Source organism: Eretmochelys imbricata, chromosome 9 (assembly GCF_965152235.1).
Source record: "Eretmochelys imbricata isolate rEreImb1 chromosome 9, rEreImb1.hap1, whole genome shotgun sequence".
Lineage (NCBI taxonomy): Eukaryota > Metazoa > Chordata > Testudines > Cheloniidae > Eretmochelys > Eretmochelys imbricata.
Window position 1 is genome coordinate 27,496,768 of NC_135580.1, and position 22,615 is coordinate 27,519,382.

General features: G+C 39.8%; 1 protein-coding gene across 1 annotated transcript; it reads left to right on the top strand.

Moving 5' to 3' along the window:
- The first annotated feature begins 7,436 nt into the window (after positions 1 to 7,436).
- On the top strand, positions 7,437 to 20,882 carry CLRN1 (clarin 1). The gene is made up of 3 exons (XM_077827168.1): positions 7,437 to 7,689; positions 19,118 to 19,297; positions 20,614 to 20,882. Exons 1-3 carry the CDS (start codon positions 7,437 to 7,439, stop codon positions 20,880 to 20,882), a joined length of 702 nt encoding a protein of 233 aa, XP_077683294.1.
- The last annotated feature ends 1,733 nt before the right edge of the window (positions 20,883 to 22,615 follow it).

Here is a 22,615-nt window from a genome sequence, read left to right on the forward strand (position 1 = left end):
AGTCATCAATGAGGTTCCTGGCAAGTTTCCATATAAAACATGCTTTTCCCTCACCAAGGATACTTAATAAAGCATATAGAAGAGAGATGAAAAGTAGAAATCCCTATTAATAGCAACTCAAGAGCTGAATTCTGATCAGGAATCAAAGAGAATCTGCATTGCCATACTCTGTTTCTTGCCAGAGGAATGCTTGCATGACACTGCCAGAAACCTCATCTGCAATTTTGGGAATGCAGAATACAGGTGATCATTAGAAGGGTGCTTTTGCTTCATGTTTCTACTTACTGAGTACAGTACACCTGTTCAAAGAGTGAGTAAGTTTAAGAATGATCAGGCATGATTCTCCTCTCAGTTATACTGGGGTATGTGAAAGATGAATCCAGTCCTTGGTGTCAGTTTAAATTGTTCTTTTCCATGGAAAGCCCTAAGCTGGAACGGGAATGAAAAGTTTGTTTTTTTTTCACCCCAGTGGGGTTGATAGTGTTCAGCACTCTGGAGAATCAAGCGCAAAGATCCTCAAAGGATATAGGCACCTAACTTCTGTTGAAATCAATTAAACCCCTTTAAAGAAATAACAATGGTTTGTGAAGATAAATGCATAAATCTATAACTTTGACTGCAGGAAATCAATGCCATGGAGAGAGAGGTGATTAGCTGATTGTACATCCAGCAAAAAAAGGCATTCCACCATAGCAGAATACAATGGCTCACTGCAATGCACTGCCAGGTGCTGCTACACTATTGACGATGGTAGCACAGGAGGCCTACCCATGCCCCTTTTTGCTCAGATTACTTTTCACATCCCTGATTACCATAGTGCAGGTCCTGACTCATAGATGCATAGTTGCCTGCACACTCCTGTGGCTTCTTGCAAGATATCCCCTCCCCTGCATAATGCTGCCCCATGCCCTTTTTCTTCCTCATGCATCAGCTCAAACAAGAGTAGGATCTAGCCTAGGACCTAATCCAAAAGAGCTTCATTTATGCCTCTCTTAATAAAGGAATGAAATCATGGAATAATGAAATAGTCTTCTGTTATAGAATATAATCTGTACGCTGTGTAGATAAATCTGACTGCCTAGGGTACCAAAATTTGAAGGACAGTATATCCAGTTTCTCTCTTTCCTCATGCAGTACAGGACTTAATTGAATTTTCTTCATATCTTTGCAACAAACCTATGTACTAAACCCTGGAACTCAATTGCAGAAGACACAACAAACATTACTCCAAAACAACAGCTAGCTCTGATCCTTTTGATAAAGTCCTTAGAGATAGATGCATACACTGCCACAATAAATAATAAATATTTATCTGTGTCCTGTGGATGTTGCTAACAGGATAACACACCACTTCTCTTTGGCGTTCACACACATACCCCACTGTTCATGACCTCTGTATGTTGTGATGTACAATGCATCATACAATGTAAGAGGGGGAAGAGCCAGATAATAGTTATTGATTGTGCTGTGAAATGTGTGCATTGCATGCAGCAATGGTTGATTCTGAGCTAGATCCTATATTCTTAGTTCACCAACCATTCTCATTAAACTCAAGAAAAGCAGGCCCTAAACTAGTCAGCATGACTCAGATGCTCAAAGGTATTTAGACCCTTAAGGCCTTGTCGATATTACAAATGCTTTGCCAGTATTGTATTGATACAGTTATATCAACAGAGCCTCCATAGTGCAGACACAGGGTATGCCAACAGAAGGAGTTTCTCTGTCGGCATAGTAACACCACCTCCCCCTGTTGGCACAGCTGCGTCAGGGGGAGTGGGGGGGCTGAGATTGCTGGCATAGCTATGTTGCCTGGGGGGGGAGGGCAGTGTTTTTCCCCCTGAGCAACATAGCTATACTGACAACATTTTGTAATGTAGATTTGGCCTCACTCCCATTTAAATCAGTGGAAGTAAAGCAACTAAATACTTTGGAGGATCTGGGCCTGTCTAAACAACACATATGACTAAAGCCTGACTACAAATACTTTCTACCATACTTAAGGCTACAACTGTGAGCAACCCCACTGAAGAAATACATGTTCAGTAGTAAGTGCTTGCAGCAAAGGGCCTAAATCTCTGAAAGCTTCCGACAACTGTGACACAATTCAGTAGCAAGAAATATTAACAGTACCAACCTGCAGCTCCTGATTCCTTGTCACAAAAGAAAAGCTCAGGAAAGGTCACAAAGAAAAGGGGTACCTGAATAATGCTAAAAACATGAGAACAGAACCTCACCCCACCAGCCTCAAACTGTCTATTATAATTCTTCAAATTTGAAAACCATAAAAAATACCTTTTTACCCACCTGTTAGTGCAGGCAAATGGCAACTCAGCACTGAATCGCCTCAAAGCACATTCATTCTTCTAAACTTATATCACATCATGGGGTTTATATTTGAAAATGTATTGTTTTATATATACTATAACTTCACTAACCTCAGTGATTTGCATTGTCTCTGTCATGAGGTGTCTAAACCCTGGCCATGGAGAAGTGGGGAAAGGGTTAATCTCCATCTTTATAAAGGACAAGACTGTCACTCCCCCTATGTGAGCATGTAGGGGAGTAAAGAGACATTAGAAAGCCAGCTTCTTTTTCCCGTGTCAGGATTATGCATATCTACATCATTCTGCAGAGCTGCTACTCTGCCTCCTGTATACAGGCAGGCTGGGAATGGGTGGATCCTTGGCTCTACCCCCAGGCTAGTGCATGGGCCAGTGCACAGTATGTATCTATCTATCTATCCAGCCATGGCTTTTGCATGGGCCAGTGCAGCTGAGCTGGCTCAGACAGAGAAATAATCTGTACAATCAGTATAATTTCCTTCCCTCCTGCAGCCAGGAAGGAACCACCAACTGGATTATGACTCTCTGGTTCTGCTCCTGCCTGGGACAGCACAACCGGTCGCTATTTGCTCTGGTCTTGCAGAGAAGCCACTATTTATATTTAGCCCTAAAACAGAGGTGGGCAAACTACAGCCCGCGGGACCGTCCTGCCCGGCCCTTGAGCTCCCGGCCTGGGAGGCTAGCCCCAGCCCCTCCCCCGCTGTCCCCTCTTCCCCACAGCCTCAGCTCACCGCACCGCCAGCGTGGGAGCGGGCTGCACTGCGGGGACAGGGGAGAGCAGGGAGGGAGGCTCACCTGCAGCCCACAGGGAAGCAGGCGGGCAGTGCAGGTGGTGGGAGCGTGGCAAACACGGGCAGAGGACTCAGGAGGAGCATCGGGTGGCTGCACAGCCACCCAGAGAGAAGCGGCGCTTTGAAGGGGAAACCGCCGCTTCTCTCTGGCTGTGCGGCTACCCCGGCTCCTCCTGAGTCCTCCACCCATATTCGCCGGGCCACATTCTGAAAGGGGCTTTAGTGGGGGGGTTGTATAGGGTCCCCAGGTGCCTGTCAGGGGGTGGGGGTGTGGATAGGGGGCAGGGCAGTCAGGGAGCAGGGGAGGTTGGATAGGAGTGGGGTCCTGGGGGGGCGGTTAGGGGCAGGGGGTCCCAGGAGAGGATAGTCAGGGGACAAGGAGTAGGGGGGTTGGATGGGTCAGGGGTCCTGAGAGGGGCAGTCAGGGGTCGGGAAGTGGGAGGGGGCGGATAGGGTTAGAGTTTGGGGAGGCACAGCCTTCCCTACCCGGCCCTCCATACAGTTTTGGAACCCCGATGTGGCCCTCAGGCCAAAAAGTTTGCCCACCCCTGCCCTAAAACTTCAACTACTCTTGTAATGGAGCAGCAGTATTTAGTTATATGAGCAAACATCCCTAGGCACCCATTCTGGGGGGCCTTGAGAGGGCATAAGGAGGCCCACCCGCTGTCTGCCCCATTTGCCCCAGTGTGTGCATCATTGGGAGTATGACAGGAGCGTCAGCACTGGATGGAGGGCTGACAAGTTGACACTGACAGTGGTTCTTTGTGAAAGCGTGTGGTGCCCAAAGCCCCTCTGCTCCGGCCAATGTTAGGCTGACCCAAGAGAAAAATGCACCTCACTTGTTTATCTCAGCAACTGCAGGTTAGTTTGAATTACTTGTGAAAAGAACATACCAGTAGCTGTACTGCAGCCTATTTCCTATGAACAATGAGGGCTTATTGGTAACATCACTTGCATTCTGGTATAATATCTTGAGTGATATATAGGGAGACACAAAGATATCTCTGTGAATTGAGAGGGCAGATGTGTGATATATGGATTAGCAAGGCTCTACTTTATCTTCAAATCAAAAGCATTTCAGTTAAGATAGCTCAATATACAGGGTAGGATTTGGACAAGTGTTCAGCATTGGCCCAACTCTGCTCCCATTTGTAATCAACGGGAGTTTTACCATTGCCTTCGATGGGAGCAGAGTTAGGCTAATGCTGAGCACTTTTGAAAAATCCCACCCTTAAATGCCAAGGGCCAGATTTCAATATCATTTTTCCTTCAAAATACGAGTACTCAGTAATCCTATTAAAGTTGATGGAACTACTCATGGAGTAAGCTGCCACTTCGTGGAAGTAAGGATATCAGAATATGGCCCTAAATTGGTTGGAAACTTAGTCTGAGTAAAAAGAGTTTGTGCCTAGCACAATGGGGCCCCTGATCTGGTTGAGGTCTCTAGACACTACCTCAATAGAATTGTTAAATTAATGAAATAATAACAATACTTCAGACCTTTGCTTTTGTGAGTAGTGTCATAGACTTCAACAACACTATTCATGGACCATTCAGGACTGCTTGCATGAACAAGGGTTTGCAGGATTGGGCCTCAAGTTTGCAGAGACCTGAAAAGTTAACATCTGCCTCGTATATCAGGAGATTTATTGTATTTATTTAGATTTATAAATATGCTAAAAGGAAACTATCCATACGCTCTACTTCCCCTTGACATTTAAAATACATTCTAAACACAGTGATTTTAAAAGCAACCCAGCACAAATCCACTTCACCACTGAACAATTCCCCACCCTTATGGTTAAAAGGACCTGATTTTCCTCTCATTCACATACTGCTGTAACAGTATAGCTTCACTGATTTCACTGGGGTCACTCCTAATTCACACTTGCGTAAAAGCTGAATTAGGCCAGCAGAGTACAAACAGAGTGTGGCTAAATTTAAGATTATAGGCAAGATGCTGAGTAGTACCTTACCCTTGGAGTAGCTCCTTTGCAATCATGAGTCTTGAGCCTGACCCTTAGAGTTTTTTATTTGTTTTAGTTCTTTTTTAAATTAAAAACTAAAAAAAGGGTGCCAGATTCTGATCCTCTTGCTCATGCGGAATAATATTTTACTCCACAAGTAACATTATTGATGTAATGAATTTCTGTGGAGTAAGGTACTACTCAAAATGAGAAAGGGGATCAGAAACTGGCCCTATCAAATAAAATCGCCACAGGTAGGGGATTTGTGGTGCTGTTAGCACTCAGGGCTGGTCTACACCACCGTGGTAAATCAACCTAATTTACGCAACTTCAGTTACATGAATAATGTAACTGAAGTCGACACTGTTAGATCCACTTACCGCGGTGGCTACACTGCGCTATGTGACTTCCCTTACGCGGCTCGGGGAGGTGGAGTATACAAATCATGCTCCCATCGATTTGGCGGTTCTTCATCAGACCCACTAAATCAACACTCACTGCATCGATTGCAGCAGTGCTGATCTACCAGCAAGTGTAGACATACCCTCAGTTCTTTCATTTTTAAACTACATGTTTTCTTTTAAATGATTCCCAGGAGTTTTTGTTGTGTGTGGTGTCAGTGCTGTTGTACTTGTGATGTTTGTATAGTATGTTACCTGGAAGTGTTCAAGGCATTCCTCTTGACCAAGAATTTTCAAAATCATTTTTAAAATTAAGTACTGCTACAAACACGTATGCATTTAGTGCAGAGTATAGTATAAGCCTGACCCTAAGGATTCTAATGATAAAGCAGATTTCAGAGCAGCAGCCGTGTTAGTCTGTATTCGCAAAAAGAAAAGGAGTACTAGTGGCACCTTAGAGACTAACCAATTTATTTAAGCTTTCGTGAGCTACATCCGATGAAGTGAGCTGTAGCTCACGAAAGCTTAAATAAATTGGTTAGTCTCTAAGGTGCCACTAGTACTCCTTTTCTTTTAATGATAAAGCAGTGCACCATCTTTTGGTTACATCTACTATCACAACCATAAGCAAAGGTTTATCTAATTTATTTTATTTACAGAACACTATCCTATTTTAGGTCTTGTTGATACACAAACTTGTACCAGTTTAACTAAAAAGTCTTGTTTTAAAACCAATTAGTTAAACCAGTGCTTGAATTAATGTAATGGATTTAGTTTAAATTAGTAAGGAATCGGTTTAAGCTTAATTGATATAAGGTATTTTAAACAAATTTAAGAGTGTTCACCCAAAGGGTTTGCACTGAGTTAACTAAATCCATTTCTAAACTGGTTTGGTTAAACTGGTGAAACTTTTTAGTCTAGACAAGGCCCTAATGTTTTACAAAAAGTGTTGAGATGGCAAGTAGTCAATGAACCATCCCAGGTTGTTCACCGATGCATCTGGTCCTATCTGAGGCCCTGATCTGGCAAGCACGTAAGAACATCCACATAATAAACATATGCACATGAGTAGTCCCACCGACTTCAACTCACATGCACACAAAAATAGGCATATGCATAAGTGTTTGCAGAATTAGGGCCTAACTACATAAGTGCTGTGAATAACATATTACTGTGTAAGAGTAAAACAAATGGAAATTATTTGCTTATATCTAAAACCCAAATTCAAACATATATTTGTCCAAACTCCACCAAGAAGCTGGCATCCAGCCACATATTTTAAACAAAATACTATTGAGCAAAACACACTAGCCCTGTTGTAAAGGAGATCTTGATGGGGAAAAGGACATTCCACCTAGGACTTCTGTCTCAGTTTCTGGTTCTCTGTATTGCACAAGGAATAGTGAAACAAGCAGAAATGCTGTATGTTGCTAGTTTTTAGAGTTATCACTGGAAAATCAAAACCACCTACAGAAGTTAACTTTTTGGACAGTTGATAATGTCACATGGCAGCCAAACCTATTTCTGTAATTTTCAGCTCACTCAATCAGACAAAGGATGAAGAAGAGGAGAAACATTCATCAAATTACACAGAAGGTTCCATCTGTTATCTTAAACCTTTGTTATCAAGTAACACAGAGGATATGCTGAAAAACACTTTGCAAACAGTTCTATTTTACAGCCTCTTTTAAAATGTGTGTATATAAATTAGGATTATATAGGGGGAGAGGGAAAAAAAGAATTAAAAGCTTCTTTGGGGGGAGATTACTTAGCACTATAGCAGCATACTAGTACTATGAGGGGACGGGCTACCACTGAGTTGAAATTGCAGTTTTCAAGTTGGATAGTATGTCTGCTTTGCTCATGTGATGAAGATCGTTTTGCTCTCTTATTAAAAGTTTTGTTCCTTCCCTAGAAAGGACTTTGCAAGCAGCCATGCCAGCCCAACAGAAGAAAGTCATATTTTGCATAGCTGGGGTGTTAAGCTTTGCTTGTGCTCTAGGCATTGCAGCAGCCATCGGAACTCAGTTATGGATCAAAGGAACAATACTGTGCAAAACTGGAGCTCTGCTTGTCAACGCTACAGGACCAGAACTGGAGAAGTTTATTGGTGAAATTCAGTATGGGCTTTTCTACGGGGAGCGTGTTAGACAATGTGGGCTAGGAGGGAGACCTTTTCGATTTTCATGTAAGTAACAATGACATTTGAATTATTTAATACCTTAGTGCACACTACCATGATAATGAGCAGACAAATGCTGCAGCGTTCTTATTTACTTAAGAGTTTTAACAAGTGCAAAATATTCTAAGATTAAATGGTATTGTTTCTGAAGTGTGTCCATCTTAACATTTAAATTACCTTACTAATATTAGTTACAGTATTAGTGACAATTTCAATGCACCTCTCTTATGGTTTATTACAACAAATAGCTATTTCCCCCTAATTTTTTTGTTACTTTGAAAGAATGATTTTGTTGTCTATTTATCTATTTTATGTTCTATTGTGAAATCAACAGCAGTAAGGTAACAGCAGCCTTATTAGAAAGACAGCGCAAAGCCTCATTTACTGCTTTTGAAGAATATAGCAGCAAAAGATAACAATCTGCTGCATTAATTGGGAAAACATACCGGGTTTATGCTAGTAGCTGTTCAATTAATTGACCTGCAAATTGAATTGGGTATCTGACAGATACAGAGTTTAATGGAAGGAGACAGTTAGAAATTGTTTTGATTTACATGCAATATTCATAACCTGTTCATCCTCAAGGATAAAAAGATTAATACATTGATCAAGTGAACATACAGTTTATATATAGCAACATATTAAATGGATAATAACAAATGGATCTTTGTTTTATGTACGTATCTTACAATATGCCACATGAAATTATTATTACAAAAGACAATTTGGAAGCAGTCTTCTGAAACAGTAATGGTAAATTGCTTGCATCAATCATCTGTGGTGGTGTAAGGTTACCAGATTATGCATCAGAAAAGATTTACTATGTACTATTTTTTGCAGAGGTAGCAGACCAAATTCATTTAGTTTACTGTTAAACTTTGATATGTCTAAATTCCATAACGGGTCTATTTATGACAGTTCTCTTTATTACTTTCCCGGCTGTCACACTATGCTGATGTTCTACCCTGCAGGTTACAGTCTGGGATGAATTTTCAGAGCAGTCTACTAAATCCAAAGGAATTAGATTTCATCTGTAGATATTATTATGAACTGCAAATGATAATGCAGATAGCACAACAGAGCACTGACTGGATTTAGTTCATGTTCATTAACATAATGGAGTTGTTAAGACTGGTTAAGGAGAAAGCTGGGAATCACATGATTAGCGGGGGGGAGTGGGGAGGTTGTCTCCCCAGCAGCTTGGGAATGTGTGAAGCACTAATGAGTTTTGGCAAAAGTTCCAGCAGAGAGCCTGATTCTGCAATGCTTACACTGAGCAGAATTTACTTAGACAAGTAGTTCTGACTTTCACTCAAATAGGGACTACTCAGCATGAGTAAGGGTTGCAGAATTCAGAGTAACAGCCGTGTTAGTCTGTATTCGCAAAAAGAAAAGGAGGACTTGTGGCACCTTAGAGACTAACCAATTTATTTGAGCATAAGCTTTCGTGAGCTACAGCTCACTTCATTGGATGCATACTGTGGAAAGTACAAAAGATCTTTTTATACACACAAAAGCATGAAAAAATGGGTGTTTACCACTATAAAAGGTTTTCTCTCCCCCCACCCCACTCTCCTAGATAAGCTATTACCAGCAGGAGCGTGGGGTGGGGGGAGAGAAAACCTTTTATAGTGGTAAACACCCATTTTTTCATGCTTTGTGTATATAAAAAGATCTTATGTACTTTCCACAGTATGCATCCGATGAAGTGAGCTGTAGCTCACGAAAGCTTATGCTCAAATAAATTGGTTAGTCTCTAAGGTGCCACAAGTACTCCTTTTCTGGTTGCAGAATTGGGCCCTGAGTTATTAGAACACTTGCATTGTCCTCATATTGTAAAGTAAAATGGTTATAATGCATTTTCCTAGCCTAAGATGGCTGGGTTCATGGAACTAGTCATTACCAAAATGATTTACTAGTCTGTTCTGAATTGGTCACTTCTAATCTGATATCACTTCTGCTTCTATATAAAGAGAAATTATGAATGTGCTCTTAATAGGTTTGTAATGATTTATAATAATAATAATACAAAGGATCTGAAAGTGCTTTATTAAAGTGGAGTTTAGAGCTGGCAAAATACTGCAACAAATTTTCCATGAATAGCTACTCCCATTTTAAATGAATTGGCTCCCTTGTCATACTTGCACTCTTTGGGTTTGTCTTCCCCGCAAAAAAAAAAAAAAATACATAAAGGTGTTTTCTTAATTCACATTAGCTAACATGAGTTAAAATAGCACTGAAGATGCACAAACTTGTTTTTTAACTTAGGTTTGCAGCTCGCGTTCAACCCCTGACTCCCCTACAGGCTTTAACTCAAGCTGCTAGCTCAAATTAAAAACCGAATTGCTGTGTCTTTACTGCTATTTTAACTCAGGTAGTTAGCTATCTTAGGTTAGCTAATGTGAGTTAAGAACTCACCTTTTTATTTTGCACTGGAGATATATCCTTTGGATGAGCTTTCTGGGACCATTCGTCCAAACAAGCTTTACTGTCACAAATGTTCACCAAATATTAATTTCAAAGTGGCATTCACCAGAATGTTATGCTTCACACCTACAAGTAACTGCACCCAGAAGTGCATGCATGCACATCCAATAGATGAACAGAAACAATACTAGGTGAGGTATCTAGCTAATCACAGCTAAACATACTAAACACAGTGTGGAATGTTAAAAATTGAGCACTAGATAATCCATCCACAGTGAACTATGTGATCATTCCACATGGGAAAATATTCTTTAAAAATTCATCAAATACATTTGAGTAATGAATAAATATGATGAAATTGCAATGTTTGCACATATTTCACAAGCAAAAAAAGAGGCTGTGTTAAGAATAATACAAGAAACTCTAGCAAATATTATCATCCTAATTTTACAGATGGAGAAAATGAGGTACAAAGAGATTAAGGCCCTGATTCAGGAATGCACCCATTTTCCTGAGGAAGGGCCCTTAACTATGTACTTAAAGTTTAAGCATACGTGTCACTGCTTTCCTGAACAGGGGTCTAAGTGACTTGTTCAAGAACATAAAACAAATCAGTAGAGAGTCAGGCCTCCTAGCTCTCATTTCCCTAAGCCCGGGGTGGCCAACCTGTGGCTCAGAAGTTAATATGCGGCTCCTTGTATAGGTACCGATTCTGGGGCTGCAGCTACAGGTGCCAACTTTCCACTATGCTGGGGGTGCTCACTGCTCAACCCCTGGCTCTGCCAAAGGCCCTGCCCCCACTCCACCCCTTCCCACCCCTCCCCTGAGCCTCCCATGCCCTCACCCCTCCCTCCTTCCTTCCCCCCAGAGCCTCCTGCATGCCATGAAGCAGCTGATCGGGAGGTGCGGGGAGAGAGGGAGAGGTGCTGATTGGCAGGGCTGCTGGTGGGAGGAAGGTGTTGGGAGCGGGGAGGGGGAACTGATGGAGGGCTGCTGACATATTACTGTGGCTCTTTGGCAATGTACGTTGGCAAATTCCGGCTCCTTCTCAGGCTCAGGTTGGCCACCCCTGCCCTAAGTGAACCACTAGTGTATGTTGCCTTCCTTTTATCTAAATTAAATATGTGGCATTGCATTGTTATTTGAATAGATTTTCCCCTTGTATTACAAGCCCAGTGTAAATCCTACTTACATGCCCAGGAATATTTCATTGTAGCGTCCTCAGAAGAGACTACCAGGAAGTGATTACTGGCCCTAGTGTACATCTGAAACTGTAGAATCCCACGAGGATGACCTGCTGCAACTAGGTTACAGCATAAATCTTATAAACACACCCTTTTGGAAAATCAGTCACTAAAGCATTTTTGTCTTTTGTGAACTTTCACAGAGAGTGGATGATGGAGGAGTTAATGTTCCCTTTACAAATAACTCAGACTATTTTTTATTTAGCTGAAAGAGCAAATGCATGTGATTTTTGTGTTTAAATATGATAAGGTAGCTTAATATCTGCATCTAAGGAAGGATTTCATCTGCACAGAGCCCAATTACTGAGAGACAGTTGACATTCTCCATATCTGTGGGAATACACACAACGTCTACACAAATTCTTTCTAGAAGTCATTATAAATGTCTCAGGAAGTAGTACGATATATGTGTCCACAGTTTAATGAACTGAAGTACACTGTAACACATCTGAGAAGAAACAGTCTGGAAAATAGGTTAAATGATTTAGTTCTATGTTTGTTCCCATTAAATGTTCCCTACTGACCACTATATCTCTTTTAATTGTAAAATGAATTTGGTCTGCCAGCAAACCCCGTCAGGCTGGGAAAAGACTTCTGCTTCATTTACTCTGGCTGATTCTCATCAGTTTCTGGGTCGGCAGTTCATTTTCTAAAGGTCATTGGCATTCACACCTAGCACACAAATTCATTCATTATAATGAAGAAATGTTTTTCTTTCAAAACAACATCTCTGCTGAATTTAATTTTTCCTGATATGTCACCTATACAATTTTAAAATTCTAGACGTAGCTGTCAAGGGTAACAGCCAATACAATGTAGTTGTATGTTTACTTAAAATAAAGATTGATCTTATTAAGTTTGCCGTATTGTACTTTATCCCAAAACATTCACTAGTGCTGAAAGACTTAATTCTGGAGAACCTTATTTGTGATAGAATGTGTGATATACCCTTTTAGAAAGTCGACATGAACTAAAGACTTTGTTTTCCCTAGTTTATGGCTAACTTAATTGGCATAGTGCTAAAATGTATACCATTTACACTGATACTACTGTAAGTACTATTAGTAAGTACTATTTTGGGTAGTAAGAAAGTAAATGTGTAACATAAAGAATAAATGAAGGGCCTGATTTTCAGAACTATGCATGTGCAGTGACTGGGACTGTGCATGAAACTTGGTATTCAGATGTGCAAATGTCTAGTTACCAGTAGTTAGTGGCTCGCAGCAGAAATAGCATTTGCAAATACCTGATTTATACATGCAATTGTGGTAAATGTTCTTGCAAATTAGGCATGCAATCCTGTACATAGTTTTGGGCATGCACACACGAAAGCTCATGCTCAAATAAATTGGTTAGTCTCTAAGGTGCCACAAGTACTCCTTTTCTTTTTGCGAATACAGACTAACACGGCTGTTACTCTGAGACCCTAAATAGTAAGGAATGAATTGTAACTGTAGTCTGATGTCTTGAAAATAGACAAGGCTTAGTTCCTGCCTGGTGGGGTGGCAGCACTACCAGAGGGGTTGTTTGTTGCTGATGAACAGCAGTTCTGTAACTACGCTACAAAGGCTATAAGTGTTTGAATTGAATTTTATGTACATGGCTAGTTTTAAATGCAAAGTTCTTGGTGAGTGCTAGAAATATATAAACTGGTATTTGAGGAATTCCTTGTTAATAACTCTGACTTTATGAGATTTGATTCTGCAATTGGACATGTTTCATCACAAGATAAGAGAAACATTGATGAGATTGTACCCCCCAGGGACTATCAAGGCAAAACCATAACTACATAATGCCTTTGTCCATCAAAACCGGTCAAGACAAGTACAGTTTTTAACAGATCTTTTGAATAGTACTTTAAAGCGTTCTTCTCACTTTGGGCTGAGAGAGGGTAATGGGCAAGGAGAAGGGAATTTGAATGCCTGGACTCGCTGTAGTGCACACTTATATTTTTAGACAATATTAAAGATTACATTTAGCAAAGCTTCTAGCAAATTTTACGAATGTTTGCTTAAATATAATTAATTTGCTGTTAATTTCATCATGACTATAAATGTTGCATTACCTGCTTTTTTATGCTTACTGCGATGCCAGCTACAAAACTGTTTGCTGGTAAACATTTTACATGGTAGATTAATTTATGTGAAGCTCCTACTTAGCTCTTTCTCAGCATGTTATAATCACAGCAAGGCAGTTTGAGGAGTTATTACCCCCAGTTTAATCATGCCCCTGTGGATCGGCAGCAGTTAAGTTTGTTCTATGGTTAGTTTTAAAATATTTGTTGTCACCGAACACATAAATGATTAAAAATTACTTACAGAAAATCTGATTCACTATCCACCCTGACCTGTGTAGGTATGGTCATAATTTGAACTAATAGTTAAAACCTAATACAAAAGATGCCAAAACCATATATAATTCCTAACATTTTATTTGACACTGTGCCTGATAAAATATGCCTTGTTTTTAGCTAAGCCTCAACATAGTTTCCAGTTTTGCAGGCACAGTTTTTATCCTTCAGTAATAATTAAGTATGGGTGCAAAACTGCAGGCATAATAATGTGCATATTTATACCCATTAGATGGGTAACTGCTTGCTTTGTAGATGCCTTTAGGTGGTCAGGACAAAGAGCACAATTGCACATGCAACAAATTGTAGCCAAAATATTGAGGCCATTTTTAAAAAACAAATATAGACTTACAAGTTAGTGCTGATTAATGAGTTATTATATACAGAGTACTGTGCTTTGTAACAAGTAGCAAAGCAACAACCCACAAGAGGATGCCTTCTGACCAAACTGATTGAGTTAGACATGTAAAACATGAGACAGAGCAGAAAAAGGCCCACAATATCTATACATCTTATTTGGCCACTAGTTCCTTCTTCCTTTATTTTGACATCCCATTTTTTAAAATTAAGGCTTCACTGTTTTCTTTTACTTCTCCTTTAATTCCCCTCTCTTTTACCTGCAGAACTATGTTTTCAGACACAAAACTTTCCATTAAATGTTTTACTTAAACTCAGGGGAAGTGTTCTGATCTTATAAAATACCCTTGACCTTTGTCCGCTCCTAGCTTCAGCAGGCCATTTGGAGAATTTAGGAAGGGAAATTTTCTAATGTAAACCTAGCGCATTTGTTCCAGTTCATTGTTATAGTCCATAAACGAAAAAGGAAATACCAATTTTGAGGAGGATTTGAGGAGGATTCAGGAACCTTGATAACAGCAAAGGTAACGTTATTACCCTCACACTTTCATAGAGCTCAGTCTTCCTTTTTCCTCTTTCGTCTGTTCCTCCCCAATGCATCCTGGGAATTGTAGTTCCTGGTTTCAAGGCTATGGGAACAATTAGGAACAACTTACAAACACAAACTGGGGTAGCTATCTGCATCTAGGTAGATAGAACTCAGCCTTCCCCTTAATAATAACCATTGTAAAACTTTTAACAGTTGTTTCCAAACCATGATTTAAGTCCGCTAGCAAAGTCTTCCAATCTTTGTTTCACACTTCTCCTAATACCTGGAAAGGCAGGAACAAGACTTAGCAGTGGAGCAATTCTTACTACTATAGATTGTCCATCATTATTATTGGTGTCATTGATGTTCTCTGGTCCAAGGTGGAGAATTAGCACTCTATTCTTCAGCTGCTGGCTGATGAGCTGCAGACAATCTTGAAATGTTCCATTTCTTTCTATCTATTAATACAGCAGAATCCCCTGGATTTCTGCTATCTTGAATGTCCTTTTTGACTCTGTATGGCAGCTTCACACAATCTAAACCTCACAAGTTTCAAATTGTAGCACCTTTTTTATGATCTACATACTGTCTGTATTTCTGCTGTTTATTCTTAACACGTTCACAAATAGTTTCATTGGAAGGTTTAATTGAAAAAGGAGAATGTGAGCCTTTGACAGGTAGTAAGTCGTGTATCGGCCTGGTGTCCTCCGAACAGTTCAAAGGTTGATACTCTTGTTGTTGAGTGGTCCTGTAAGCAAACAGTGTTTCAAGTAAAGCTTGCAAACTGATAAGTTGCAAAAAATTCTTTCACCAGTCTGTTTGTTCTCTCAACTAGACCATTAGCTCTAGGATGGTATAAACAAACAGTTTTGTGCTTGATACTATTGCTAGTGAGGGAGTTTTGCATTTCAACAGAGGTCAATTGCATTCCATTGTCAGACACCAATTCCTTGGGAAATCCTTCTTGGGAGAAGACTGATGACATGACCTTAATCACTCTTTAAGGGGTAACCATTCAAGTGAATCTATCTTCTGGACACTTTGAATGAATCTACCAATATTATGGCAAACCTTTGCGTAACAGGCTGATCCTCAAATGGTCCTATTATGTTGAGAGCCATATTCTCCCTTGGACAGCTTGGATAGTCAACTATTGTGAGAAGGATGCTGAAGGTTTTCTGTCACTTATCTCTACTAACATAAGCCATGCAATTCTTGATTATTTCCTCAACTTGCTTGTCCATCCCTGGCCACCAGAAGGCTTGTCACAGTTGTCTTTTGGTTAGACTCATCCCCAGATATCCTTCATGTGCCATGTGAATCAATCATACTCAGAAGTGTAGGCACAAGACAGTCAATTCTCAAAATCCATTCATTTACACAAGGGACAGCTCGTGTGATATGTGTCTATATGGTTGCAAGTGTTCTGGTGTCATTGTCTTGTAAGATCATCTGTTGAGAATGTAAATCTTTAGGTCCTGAAGTACAATGTTTTCTCTCATGACTGTTGCCCACTCTCAGAATGCGATCACTCCTTGGGTTGTAGCAGATATTTGGGCAATGACAATCTCTTCATTATATTTCTCTATTTAAACTCATGATAAGGTATGGGCAGGTGAGACAGACAATCTACAGTGGTATTCTTGGCACCTGGAAGATATACTGTCTGGAAATCAAAGTCCATTTGTTTGGTGGTCCATTTGGCAATTCTTGGTGTTGCTCTCCCACAACCTCACATGCTGAATAAAGTTTGTGATCAGATCTTAAAGATAAATCTCCTACCCCACAGGTAGTTTCTGAAGTGACTTACTGCCCAGAAATGTACGAGAGCTTCTTTCTCAGTGACAGACTAGGATTTTTCTGGATCAGTCAAGGCTCTGGAGGTGAATGCAATAGCGACTTCTTGTCCATTTTTTAGCTGAATCAAGACTGTACTCACAAGCGTTTGTTATGAAATTGTTTGCGTCTCAGAAATAAAAGGGCTAAGAGGCAGATTGGTAGAAATTGTATGTTTTATCTTATTAAAGCTGGTCTTGCATGCTTCATCCCATTGAAACTTTACATCATTTTTAGGAGATGATGCAAAGGTGTCTACTTTCATAGCAAATTGCTATACAAACTTTTAATAGTATTCGCAGTCCCAAGAAGGATCAAAGTTTGCCCTTGTTGTCAGGCTCTAGTGCATCACAAATGGCTTTCACTTGGTCTGGGTTGTATGTTATTCTTACATATTGTATGTCCTAGATATGTCGCTGAATTGGTACAGAATTGACATTTCTTCTTGCTGGTGGTAAGTCCACATCATGAGGCACTTAGATAAATTTACCTTTGTGTTTCTCTGAGGTTCTTTTATGCTCATTGCCAGTTTGTTTTCTACCTGAACCCCTTTGAGGAAGGCTCGAGAAGCTTGATAACAGCAAAGGTAAGGTTTATTCCCCTCACTCTTTCACAAAGCTCACATTCTTCCTATTTTTCTTCTCCTCCACCTCCTTCTTCTTCCTCCCCCAGTGCATCCTGGGAATTGTAGTTCCTGGACCCAAAACTATAGGAACTATCTAGGAACAAACTTACAAACACAAACTGGGGTAGCTATCTGCAGCTACATCAATCAAATTATGGGACACCCTTAACCATATATAAGTGCCCACACAATATAGTTCCATTATCAATGACAGACTTGCATTTTCAATGGGAAGTCCTTTCTGTCTCCAACAGATAAGGAAGTACACTATACAATACAACGCATTAATCTCCCCTACAGTATAAATCAAACCCTTAATTACAACTGAAAAAGCTGGTGGAGAGTTAATCATTAACTTTCTTTAGTTTTATAAAAGCTCCAATAGGCGCCCATCAAATAAATTAAAGAACACAATATCAATAACTATACAGTGTAAAGGTACTCCTGATCTCAACCTAAGACCCTCAGCAAATAAAGTGAGAATAATAAAAATCCAAACTCCTCCAAACAAAACTCTGAATTAATTCCATACATTTGCTACAGCTACATAAATGACCAAAACAATCCACTGTCCAGCACTTTTTTGTTACTTATAGAACACTATGGACCAGAGTTAATGGTGATGTCAATAAAAACAACAAGGAGTCCAGTGGCACCTTAAAGACTAACAGATTTATTTGGGCATAAGCTTTCGTGGGCTAGAACCCACTTCATCCCACGAAAGCTTATGCCCAAATAAACCTGTTAGTCTTTAAGGTGCCACCGGACTCCTTGTTGTTTTTGTGGATACAGACTAACACAGCTACCCCCTGATACTTGACACCATGTTAGGTAATGTCAACGTAACCTAAATAAGGTGTAACTTGGTCAGAAAATTGATTTAAGTGGGTTTAAGCAAAATACAATAAATTGCAACAATTTGGCATTCAGTAAGTATGTCAACCAAGTATAACTTACACCAGTTTGGGATTTGGTGGGGACAAAATTTGTCCTTGTATAATCATGTGACACTCTGAAACCTGTTAGTTGAAACCCACTATGCCAGTGTGGAATTTTGCCCTAGAAAATTAATGGGAAGGTTCCCTAACAATTAAGTGAGGTGAGAGCTGTATTTTCTTACACCATTTTCTTGCTGCATTCTCCCCCCCCACCAGCCCTCCACCGCCCTTCTCCCCACCAGCTTGGTGTGCAAGTTACACTCTTTATCACCACCATTAGACCTGGTTTTCCACTCTCTTGCACCTTGTGTCATTATTTAGACCTATGCAACCTGGATCTGATTTACCACTGCATTCTTCCTGTTTTATGACAGGCTAACTTAACTGACATTAAAAACTTAATGTCAAATGAGTGCCAGTTACATTACTTTGCAACTTACATGCAGCAGGATCTGTTTCTTGACCAACTTATGCCCAACATATAATTTGCACCACTGTTTACATCAGTACTGAATTTGGCCCAGAGACTTCCAGGGTGTTGAAATGTTGTACTCTAGTCTGCATTTTATATCTTCCCTAGGCACTGTGTAACAGACGCAATACTTACAGATGTTGAAGCACTTTACTTTGTTCTAATACCATTCGGGAGTAGGGAGTGAACATTTAGTATGCTGATTCAGGGCATATTTTTAGCATTTAAAAATTCAAATATGTGGAATTTACATTCTTTAAAAGCTCAACACAATAAGGCTGGCTCAGATAGAATGCTCTTAAAAGCTTGGACATCACAAGGTAAGGTTTTGAGTTACTCTCTGGCACAGAAAGGGCAGTAATTATTAATACATGTAGATAGATGTGATCTAAAAGGTGAGATGAGGTTTCCCACAAAGCTAGTCTCTCTCTTTTGGTCAATTTGCACTTCTGAATTCCACAATGTGCTTCTCTTTAAACATCCTTACAAATCTGTTTATAATTAAATCTGATTACTTCATTTTCCTCTTTCACTGAGTTCTGAGGAGCACAATTTAAAACAATTAGCACAGAGCAGCACAAAATCCCTGCTCAGATTTTTAAAATGATAATTTTGTCTAATGTTTGTAGTAATTTTTTGTTCTATTTTGTTTTTAGTTTTTCCAGATTTGCTCAAAATTATCCCTGCAAGTATCCATGTAAGTGTCATTCTCTTCTGTACAGTACTGATAGTCTTTGCTCTGGTGGGAACAGGTTTCTTCATGTACAATGCATTTGGCAATCCCTATGAAACTCTGCATGGTCCAGTAGGGTTATATCTTTGGAGCTTCATTTCATGTAAGTACTTTAGTATAGTTCTGCATTTAAATTAGTCACTTATTCATATTTAATGACTTAAAATAAGTGATCTATTTAATAAAACATGATACTGTCCTGAGAACTGTCGCTGCATTGAATCTAAACCTGAAAACTATAGCTGGGTGGAGAAAGATATTCCATTTTGGAGGATTGTGCTATTTTAAAATTTGGTGCAGTTCTGATTCTGAACAAACCCCAAAACTTCAAAATTCTCCATAACAGGGTAGGAAGCATGGCCACTAGTTCGTCTGCAGCCACAGACCTTGGAAGCCTGGGCTCCCCAGCACCCTACCAGACAGGTCCCAGAGAGCCAGGCAGGCAAACTGGCTGGATTCTAGGTAGGGTTTCAAAACTTGCCTGGCAAGCAAGGTTCCATTTGTCAGATTCGAACCATCTCCACAGAACGTTTTGTTTTTGATGAATCAGCAAATTCTAACACCAAAAAAAATTATTTTTTTTTTATTTGTTGGGGAACCCACCTGGGAATCCTTGGGCTTGACTCTCCCATTCGTTCCCTTGATGTCAGTGGAATTTCATTGGTGTAACTGTGGGGAGAAAAGGGCTCTGTATTAGTACCTTATTAGAAAGAACAATAGGCCTGATTCTTATCTCAACACTACTGACTTCACTGGGATTACTCCTGATTGACATCAGCACAAGATCAAAATCAGGCTCAGGGGCCTTTCTTTGCAAGAGGCAGATTTGTTGCCAACATTTCACACTTTGTAAGGGTTGCAACTGGAAAGCATCCTATTTGAAGAAGCCCATTAGGGATAGGAAATCTACTGCCACTTGCAGTAAAAAGAATGAGGCATATTAGACTTTTAACTAGAGTAAATTTTTACTATTAGTTTAGCTGGAGAGAAAAATTGTGCTAAGGGATGTTGCTCATTAAGACCCTGATCAGCAAAGTATTTAAGTACATACTTACCTTTAAGCACGTGGGCAGTCCCATTAACATCAATTGGATTATTAATATGCTTAATAGTCAAGTTAAGCACTTACATATGTGCTTTGCTGGACTGAGGCCTTACACTAGACATAACACTTGGTATGGTTGGCTATTTAGATCCTAATCCAAAGTTCACTGGAGTCGATGGAAAGAATCCCATTGACTTCGATGGCCATTGGATCAGGTCCTGAAAAAGAAGCACCTTGGAAGGAGTCAGTTAAGTGACCATAAAATATATATTGAAATGTAATGAAAATGACATTTTACTTTTTGGTTATTATGTCTCTCAAAGATTTGTTGTTAGGAAATTCTCAGAGCAGTGATGTTTCTTGTTCTATTTCAGGTTCTTGCAGTTGTCTCATCATGATACTATTTTCTTCAGAAGTGAAAATTCACCACCTCTCTGAGAAAATTGCAAATTACAAAGAGGGAAGTTTCATCTTTAAAACTCACAATGAACAATTTCAGGATTCATTCTGGATCATCCTGGTTTGCTCCTTGGTGCACTTCCTGAATGTTTTGCTAATACGGTTTGCTGGATTTGAATTTCCTTTTTCAAAATCTAAAGAGTCAGACACAACAACTACTGGAGCAGCTGATCTCATGTACTAGCCTGATGTCAGTTTTTAATAACATTTCAAGCAAAAAGGTTAATCTCAGACACTTTCAATAATGACCAAATCTATCTGGTTTTACATGATTAATTTGAAAGACATTAAAATCAAGAAGAAATCTAAAATAAATGTCAACACAGTAAATACAATAAAGGCATAGTATGCATGGTCCTCATTAGGACTAGATCAACATATCCTTACTCCCATCGCGTAGTACCTTATCATGACAGCAGTCCAATTTGTTTCAATGGGATTATGAAAGAAATAAGATATAACAGTGATCTGGGCCCTATGTACTTTAATAAAGGAGGAAAGCAAACATTTCCACCAGCAGTACAGCATTTGCCTATATCTGTAAAGGTAGTGGTGTACTAGAATGACTACTACTAATGTTTTATGTATCAAGACTGGACTAAAAATTCCACTCCGGCCAACAAATGAAAAGTGCTGAGTGCACCAGAAAGCTGCAAACACCAAATGAAAGAAAACAGAATGTATTGTTGCAGCTTAAGTAACAAATTTAGGGCCCATACCTGCAAAACAAGGTGATGAATTCTCTCTCTCAAGTACAATGACCACGAGTAATGTTCAAAACCATGCTGGGGGGCAGGGGCGGTTATTCCAAACAGAAGAGGGCGGGGGGGGGAGAAATCTACAGAATATGTAACCAAACTAGCAGGCTGCATACCCAATTGCTTGCTGTGCCTTGATAGTTACAAATGCTCCAAATTGAGGGTCCAGTGGGAGTTGGGTATTCAGCACCTCCCAGGCTTGCTGAGTGCCTTGCACTATTGAGTCCATAAAAGAGAGACTGTCCTATAACCTTATTATACGCCTCCATCCCTCCTAAATTGCTCAAAAAAAAGGTCTCCTTTCTGCCTTCTGTTTCCTCATGTGTTGTCTGCTGCCCCACTTAAAAAAATAAAAGAGAGGTTAACCAGACAAAGGATTTTTGCAATACAAGAGTTTGAACAGCAGGGGATTTTTTTTTTAATTCGTTAGTACAGAAGCTCCATTTTTTTAAAAACTCATTTGTTCTCAGTGGTGCAGGTAAACAACATTAGAGGAAGATAGCGGACAACTTAAACCCACACATATTTCACAGGTATCACATCTACCATGGTACTGACAATCCCAGAAGACCATAGAGGGCAGAAATAGAAAGTAAAACCTGTTGCTTGGTTGGAGAAGGGGCCAAATTAATTATTATTTGAATACATATAGGATGAAATCCTGGTCCTACTGAGGTCAATGGCAAAACTCCCACTGACTTCAACAGCACAAGGGTTTCACCCATAGTAAGAGATTCTCTGTCCTGAAGACTTTACTTTCTAAACAGAAGGAGAGTCAAAGGGTAGGAAGGGAAATTGAGGCATAGGGGGGAGGAGGGCAGTGACTTGCCCAAGATAACAGAGACAATCAGTGGCAGAGCATGGAATACAATGCAGCTCTCCTACCTCAGTGTCCCATCCATTACGCCCCATCGTCTCCTAAAGCATATCATATCAATTGGAATTTGAATGAGATGTAATGCACACTCTAGTATGCCACAACCAAGAAATATTTTTAATATGAACAATTAGTAAGTGTGCAGACAAACTGTAAATCATTTGAATAGGATTTGTGATGAGGAAATACAGTAAATGAAAAAAAGGATGTTCTGTTCTGGTTGTTTTTGTGTGTTATGAAGATTATCTACTTTAAAATTTTTTGCAACATCTTTGAAATTTT